The 8,829-nt window shown below is 40.0% G+C and overlaps 1 protein-coding gene across 2 annotated transcripts in view; it reads right to left on the bottom strand.

The window, feature by feature from the left end:
- Window positions 1-360: 360 nt before the first annotated feature.
- The window catches only part of PALB2 (partner and localizer of BRCA2), a 24,411-nt gene continuing 15,942 nt past the window's right edge, over window positions 361-8,829 (bottom strand). For both annotated transcript variants that reach the window (XM_058569854.1, XM_058569853.1), the window contains 3 exons: window positions 5,658-5,745; window positions 3,229-3,377; window positions 361-853 (listed from right to left, as the gene is read on the bottom strand). In XM_058569854.1, coding sequence (XP_058425837.1) covers window positions 646-853; window positions 3,229-3,377; window positions 5,658-5,745 — 445 coding nt within the window. In that variant the 3' untranslated portion in view covers window positions 361-645. The remainder of the gene's footprint in view (window positions 854-3,228; window positions 3,378-5,657; window positions 5,746-8,829) is intronic.

Genomic DNA, 8,829 nt, shown 5'->3' with positions numbered 1-8,829 from the left:
ATCTTTGCTCTCTAATTAGGCAAAGGTGAAAATGATGTACTCAGGACAGCTGTGTTGTTGACTCAGTGACTCCAGTGATGATGCAGGCACTGCTATCAAGGATGCATGTGAGAATGGAAAAGAACAGCAGCATTTCTAAATTAGCATATTTTAATAAATTTTGTATTACTCTTAGTAGGTATGTGAAAATAAAGTATTACAAATAGCACAAAAAGTATACTGCATATTAGTATACTAAGTTAACTGAAATTTATACTATGTAAGCATTATTGACTAAATTCTATTCTCGTAAAATAATTAGTTCTTGTTTCTGAAAGTGATTTTTATAGGATAGGAAAAAATAATATGCCAAGCACAATGTATCAAAATAAATATTTATTAACATTTGAAGCTTTATGTACACTTTTAGAAGCAAATGTGAGGAATTACAAAAATGAACCTAAAATCCTTTCCCCCAAAGTAAATATAAATGAACATTCAAGATCAGCAGTGCCACCACTATCAGAATAAAAAGTTAAGTCTGTCTGAATGAATACAAGTAATTATTTTAAATGTCATTTAGATATTCTCCTTTACAGTTACAACTCCAAAAAGTACTAAGTGGCCACATGCATCCAGAAGGTGTTTTCACCTTACCCTAACTTATTAGTAGTGGTATATGAATATATTTCCATCTTTCTGTCCAGCCAGCAAATGAGAATCTGTACCTGACCATTTAACAAAAGACCAATTTTGATCAGAGAGAGGTGGAAGGAGAGCAGTGCAATGACCTAGAAGTAAGTCCCAAATGGCAATTGTTCCAGAAGTCAATACTGCTGCTGCAAAATTATCTTTCACGTCACCTTCCAGGAACCTAACATCAAGCAGAGAAGAGACAATTCAAATCACATATCAAAAAAAAAAAAAAAAAAAAAAAAATTTTTTTTCTTTTGAGGAGATCAGCCCTGTGCTAACATCTGCCAATCCTCCCCTTTTTTTGCTGAGGAAGACTGGCCCTGGGCTAACATCCGTGCCCATCTTCCTCCACTTTATATGGGACGCCACCTCAGCATGGCTTGCAAAGCAGTGTGTCAGTGCGCGTGCCCGGGATCTGAACCAGCGAACCCCGGGCCACCGCAGCAGAGCGCGCACACTTAACCGCCTGTGCCACCGGGCCGGCCCCCCAATTTTTTTTAAATAGGCCAAAACCATGCCCCCCAAAGCAACAAGAAGAAGAACAAAAATACCTGGAAATGTGAATGCCTGTATTTGCAATCCTAGGACCGCTGGCTACTGTGTTGTAGTCTTGGACATAATCACATATCCAGTCCCTGCCTCTTTGATGTATCTTGTACCCCTTGCACCCCAGCCCACAGTGGCCTTCCTTCCACTCTTCAAACCAGCCAAACTCAGTCTCACCTCAGGATTTTTGCTCCTGCTACTCCCTCTCCTTGGTAGGCTCTGACTCCAGATCTTAGCATGGTGGGCTTCTGTCATCATACAGACCTTCCTCTCCATAGAAAGGTCACACTTAATCACCTATCTATAGTAGTGTCCACATACATACACTCTGTGCCCTCTCTGCCACATCACTTGTCTTTATCTTCATAGCACTTTTCACTTTGTGAGATTATCCTATTTCCACATTTGGTGCATATCTCTCCCACAAAAATGTAAACATCATAAAGCAGAAATCTAGTCGCCTTTTTAAGACAGGGGCTCTGAAGTCAGCTACCTGGGTTTGAATTCTAACAAAGGCAGAGCTATGTGACTCTGGGCAAGTTATTTAACTTCACTAGCAAAATAGGGATATGATGATATGAGCACCTACTTCTTAGGATTGCTGTGAGGTTTAATTAACAGTTGATATAAAAAGCTTAGGACAGTAAATAACACACAGGAAGTGATTAATAAAAATGAGTTGTTATTCTTCGCTGCCAGAGCACCAGCACCTTGCAGAGTGCAGGTACACGGCCAGCCCTCAGTGGATATTCTGAGTGAACTGAAAGATAATTTTTATCCCAGGCTCCCACCCAACTCTGTGTTGCTGACTCCTAACTTATCTTTTGAAACTTCAGAAAGTCTTCCTGAACAGTCTCTTCCCAACCCTCCACTGCCCATTCAGGTGCCCCTCCATCCTTTGTGCTCCCAAACAGTGCAAGCCTCGTGGCATTTTGTGCACTGAATAGTAGTCACTGTTTTCTCTTCTAGGTTCTACGAGATTAGAAACAGTAGTGCTTCCACAGGATTGGCACCAAATAGGCTTTCAAGGTTTGCTAAACAAATAGATTTGAAAAGTGACAAAGGAAATGCTTGACTAAGTAGTGATCTTTACCCTAAATTTCTAGGCCAATAACTATGGTTCTCTCTTCAAATCCAAGAAAACAAGTTCTATATGCAAGCACATATTGCAGATGACAGTTCTGAGGTTCTTGCTGAGCTAAGAAATGCCACAGCTGACTAAGTGCACAGGGAAAAAGACTGTCTTTTAGAACATGAATCGATCCAGCAAGCTTTGCACAAGGTCCAAAGAAACATAGAAACCATTTTAACATCAAGCTTCCTTATCCTCATGAGTTATTAAAGCTAGACTTTGTGATCTTGATTTCTAGGTCTATTTTCTATGACTTTGCTGCTAATTTCAAACATTAGTAAAGGCCGTCTTTAGGAATGACATGTTCAGATGTCGCTTGGTTGGCCTATAACAATATCAGCACTACTTCAGAGCTCTACATAGCTCAGAAAACTCTCGGGATGCCAGTAACTGTGTCATGAACAAACAGATCTTCTCATCAGTCAACAGATAAATATTTATCAACAGATAAATATCAACTGCCTGCATGATGGAGGCCCAGTCCAATTTCAAAGTAAAGATGTCTTCCTAAAGTACATTTAAAACTTTCTTAATTTAGGTTTGATGGAAAGAACATAAATTATAAGTTTTTTTGTAGAGAACATTCATTACTGTTTGTATTTAAAATGTTTTTGTTACGGTGAAAAAACAGAGCTGGAATACACATAAAATATCTATCCAACCTCATACTGGTAGGGATCAGGATGCAGGGAATCTGAGGTTGGACTCAGATCTACTCAACTTCATATTTCACTCTACTCCTTAACATTCTTTACTATAATCTGTAATATTTCATGTTTCTATTCATCTGAGTGACACAAAAATATCTGGTTTTTTGTATTTGCGCAAGTTCATTTCAAAATGTCACACTTGCTGAACAGCAGTCACACACTTGCCTTCCAGCCTGGCCTTGAGGAAGACAGTAGAGCATCACACTCATACTCAGGGTCGTCTTCGGGTTAATCACAATCAGCTGAAACACAGGGCTTCCCAACGCCTCACTGTCTTTGGCACAAGGATGGCTCAGAACAACAAACAGGAGCCCCTAATTTAGGAGAAAAATTAATAACCAAATAAATCATCAAGAATATGTTGGGAAAAAGAAAGGGTTGGCACAGACAAAACTACAGAATTACAGGAACGATCGAGCGGCTCTTCAGCATCCGGGACTCCGTCCCTGGCTCACTCTCTTTCAGGCGGGCACTGCAGAGATCACCACTGAGCTGGACGTCAGCTTCTCCAGCACCGGCTCCCAGGGAGTTTTCAGCCAGTCTCTGCAGGTGTGAATCTAGCTGACTCATCGATTTCCTCCACCTTAGAGACTACTAACATCTCATGCCATCCAGTTGGGGAAATGTTGGCACAGGGAAAGGGGGTGTGTAAACACATGGAGGGAGTCCTCATACTAGAAATGTCAGTTTATAAGTTGGTTTGTGAGAATTCAGAACACACTTTCCCATAAAAACAATCTTGTAAGTGGTGACTGGATTTTTTGGCCATTCTATACAATAGCCTATTTATAGAGTAAGAGTGACCACCAAAAAAAGACACCATCACCTGTGGGAAAATGTGTTACAGACCTCTCTCAGCTTTAAAATTACATGTTCTAATAATAACGTTATTGTGTGTGAAGATATATATGTCACACACACATATATAAACATAAACTTATATGTTAAAAATAATTATCTTTTTTTTTCCTCCTCAAAGCCCCAGTATATGGTTGTATATTCTAGTTGTAGGTCCTTCTAGTTCTTCTATGTGAGCTGATGCCACAGCATGGCTACTGACAGACGAGTGGTGTGGTTCCGTGCCTGGGAACCGAACTTGGGCCGCTGAAGTAGAGTGTGCCAAATTTTAACCACTAGGCCATCAGGGCTGGCTCCAAAATAATTATCTTTGATGGGAAAATGGGGAAAATTAATTATAGGGCTTTCTTAGGGTTAAAAACATTCATTTCTACTTTATACATTTCTAGAATGACTGAATTCTTATAATGAGAATGAATTACCTTGATAATTAGAAAATAAGAGAGAGTCAAAAACTGTTAAATGCCATATACTTAACTAGGGGTCTGCACACTATGGCCCACAGGTCAAATCTAGCTCAATGCTTATTTCTGAATGGCCCATGAGCTAAGAATGGTTTTTGCATTTTGAAGTGGTTGGAAACAAGACAGAGGAAGAATATTTTGAGACGTGAAAATTATAAGAAAGTTTTAGCAAGTTTTATTGTTCAAAAAGTTTTATTGGTACACAGCCACACCCATTTGTTTACATATCACCTCTGGCAGATTTTGTGCTACAGTGGCAGGGCAGAGTAGCTGCAACAGAGACCATGTGGCCTGCAAAGCTGAAAATATTCACTATCTGGCCCTTTATGAAAAAGTTTGCCAATTCCTGCCACTAAACTATCAGCTATTATTTCTGGAGGCTGGCTTCATGGGGAACTTTGACTTACTATCTTACATATTTCTGTGTTAAATGTTTTAATATCAAATAGGTATTTATGTTGTAGTAACAAAGATATGATATTATTTAGAAGCCCAGTAGCTAAATGTAATAATTCCAGAGACAAATTCAACCTTCTTGTTTTAAGGATGAAAAAAGTTGAAGATTAGGTGACAGGTTATCTAAGATCACACAACTTTTGAGTTCAATTCCACAGATCCTGCTAGGCTAGGAAAAGATGCATCCTTTGCATTCAGAACCTCCAGGTACTGATGCTCACAGGGCTGCCACTGAGGCTGGGAAACTCAGTCTGTACATACGCGCTTAGTTGGCTGCTATTGCCTCTGCTCGTGGTTCAACGGTCAATACTGAAGCAGTTATCCCGGACTGCTGGGCAACTACCTTCAAGCTGCTCAGATGTCAAAACTAGACTGTAAGCCAAGTCCATTAACACAGTGGCTGAGAAGGTGTGTTCATTTCTATATGAGGACACTGAAGCCTAGAGAAAAACAAGTCTAGGACCATTTAATCATCCTCCCTAAGAGTATTCATTCACATCATAAACCATTTATTGCAATGTGATTGGGAGCCAAGTCTGATAATAGGCATATTTCTTGGTACAAATTCACAGGTAGAAATAACTGTTTGCCCTTAAGTCATACAGCCAGAAAATTTACCAAGCAATCATACTGTACCAACACTTATTTTCATCCATAAATTTCAAGAAAGAACAAACACTGCTATCCAATTTTGAAAAAAATCGGCAACAGGGAGGGTCAGTTAATGACTACTTACTAAGCTATTGCTCTCACTCAGTGAGACCAACAGTAACACACAAAGTGGACACAAAGTGGTCCCAGCAGATGGTTACTTACCATTTCAGAATAGGCTTTGTGACAGACTGAAGCTTGGTAGGAATCACCGATGTGCATCTTTTTCAGGAGCTGACCGGTTTTTAAATTCCTTAGACACCAAAAATAAATAAGCTGACAACATTCTTCCAGCAAACTGGTTTTCACATAATACTCTCTTATCTATCACAGCATCCTTTAGGAGGTGACCAAGGAAAAAAACTAAGGGACACAGTACCTTTGTTTTGTTTAGTCACACATTTAGCTAAAGACAGAACTATAGTTTAACTTTGCCAGTAGTTTAATTTGATAGTTTAGCTTTAGGTTGAATCTGCTATGCCACAAGGGATAAATCTCTCCAAATTCCACAAGAAAAGTTTTCCACTATCTCATTTTACTTGGCATCAAAATTAGGCACATGGTGTAGCCCCATCATTATGATTTTGTCACACTTCTTGTTATGCCAAAATTTTCCAAGGAAGACAATGGTCAGGAAACCAAATTTGGTTAGGTGTGAGACTACACTTAAAACAGACTTATAATTATGTCTCTATAATATATGTTTATACTAGAGCTAGACCAAGATGATGGAGAGAGAAGGGAAGACTGAGATGAAGTAAAAAATGGAAAAAGGAAGAGAGGAGAGAAGAGGGTGAATATAATGAAGAGAAAAGAAAGTTTGTTGGAACCACTCCTTAGCTTTATTGGGGATTTGTGACATTGATGACTGTTCTATCATGTTGACTCTACTGATGAAAAACTTTCTGGTGGCTCTCCATGAGCCACAAGATAAAGTCCAAGTTCTTCCTCATGGTATTTATGACCCTTATGAATCCAGCACTGCAATACTATACTCTTCACTGCTCCCTTACTTGAAATCTTCTCACTATCCGTACAATGTATCAGGCATATTCCTGGCTCTATACCTGTGTTCATGCTGTCCCTTCCAATGCCCTCTCCATTACTGACTAATTCCCACCCCATGACTGACCAATGCCCATCCATTCTTTACAGCCTAGATTATGTCCCACCTCCTCCAGCTGCACGAGCTCACTTTAGACTCTCTCATTCCTCCCTGTTGGCACCAGTCCACAGAAATCTTTCCTCCAACTCCCTATAGTACTGTCCATATGCCTCATTTTTTCATTAATATATACTGTAACAGCGTACAATGTATTCATTCAACAAATACTTGCGAACTTTCTATGGAACAGGCACTGTGTACAAAAACCAAAGAAGGAAAACAATTCTCATGTACATATGCAGTTTTCCCCCCATAAGGGACACCAGGATTGGTTTACTCCTTACAGAGGTTAGTACATGCTCTGTATTTAGTAATTGCTCTTTCCCCAAATCCCAAAGCACTTTGTCCAAATCTCTATCACTTTGACCTTATGTGAACTGTAAAAGAATTGTACACTGTGAATTGTAAAGCAATCTTATTTACCCACTAGATTTTAGGGGCCCTAGGACCAGGATTCATATCTTATTTGTATCTGCATCTCTCTGAGAGAATGGTACATAAGTAGAGACTCAAATATCTATTAAATGATTGAAAGATGGGTGCTCAGTTAACATAGCTTGACCAAGATTCAATATTTGGACCCTCAGCAATAGTTTCAAAAGGTCCACTGGAACTTTGAGTATAACATGAATTGCGGGGCCGGCCCCGTGGCTTAGCGGTTAAGTGTGCACGCTCCACTACTGGCGGCCCGGGTTCAGATCCCGGGCATGCACCGACGCACCGCTTTTCCGGCCATGCTGAGGCCGCGTCCCACATACAGCAACTAGCAGGATGTGCAACTATGACATACAGCTATCTACTGGGGCTTTGGGGAGAAAAAGGAGGAGGATTGGCAATAGATGTTAGCTCAGGGCTGGTCTTCCTCAGCAAAAAGAGGAGGATTGGCATGGATGCTAGCTCAGGGCTGATCTTCCTCACAAAAACACAAAACAAAACATGAATCGCTTTAGATATCTACCAAATCAGGAGTTCAATAGGAAGTGAACTACTATATGTAAATATAACGTTACATAGAGCCCAAAAGGTAAATGATAGCTTTTGACAGACAGTATGATCCATACATCTTTGAATAACTACCCTATACAAGAGCTAAAGCAGGCACTGAGAACCGATGTAAGTTATGGTACCTATCTTCAAGGACTTTCATGGTAAAAAAGTAGCATATACTAAGTTAAAAATAAGGGCAATATGAACTAAGAGAGGGAAACATCAGTGAGGGCTGAGGTGATATGACAGAACTCAAGGCAACTGTGGGGCTGAAGATATCCCTTAAACTTAGAACTTAGACTTATTACTGAGAAGCTAAGTACAGTCATGCATCATGTAACGATGGGGATATGTACTGAGAAATGTATCATTAGGTGATTTCGTCACTGTGTTAACATCATAGAGTGTACCTACACAAACCTAGATGGTATAGTCTACTACACACCTAGACTACATGGTACTAATCTTATGGGACCACTGATGTATATGCAGTCGGTTGTTGACCAAAATGTCATTATGCTGCGCATGACTGTATAGAGGTTCCTCCCTAACCTCAAATTCTGTTGTGATCCATTATATATGAAATGCCAAAAGACTACTTTTAGAAAAAGGAAGGAACTGAGGGATGGGAAGAAAAAAGGGAGCTAAATAGTATGGAATAGCTGGAGAGGAATTTTTGTAATAAAACATTGGGGAAATGGACACTGAAGAAAAGCAAACATGGGTCCCCCTGAAGGTTTTATTTCTGGCGAGAAGGGGAAGGGCTGGGAGGAAGAATGTTTACAAAGTAATAGTATAAAAGATGATCTGGAGGTTGAATATCGATTGATGGGAAGGAGACTAATTACTAGATTATATTAATAGTCTAAGAGCCCAATAATGAAGGTCCGAGCTATAGAAATAGCAGAAAGAATAGAAAAGACAACTTTTGTAAATAACATTGTCCTCAATTAAGATTTACATGCAGAAACCCTGAGGAAAGTGCCAAAGGTGGAAACTCACTGTTCTAGACAGCAGGACATTTGAAAAGAGGGACTCCTGGCAGATTAGAACATGGTCAAATTTCAGAGGCTCCCTGGTGGGGAGGGGACAAAGTGTCTCTCAGGGGCCATGCTTTCCTAGTTTATTCCTAGAGGGCTGGGGTTGGGCAGTGCAGAATAGGTAGGGTAGCAGTGACACTAACAT

This window comes from Diceros bicornis, chromosome 26 (assembly GCF_020826845.1).
Source record: "Diceros bicornis minor isolate mBicDic1 chromosome 26, mDicBic1.mat.cur, whole genome shotgun sequence".
Taxonomy (NCBI): domain Eukaryota; kingdom Metazoa; phylum Chordata; class Mammalia; order Perissodactyla; family Rhinocerotidae; genus Diceros; species Diceros bicornis.
This window is presented reverse-complemented; position numbering and strand designations above follow the sequence as displayed.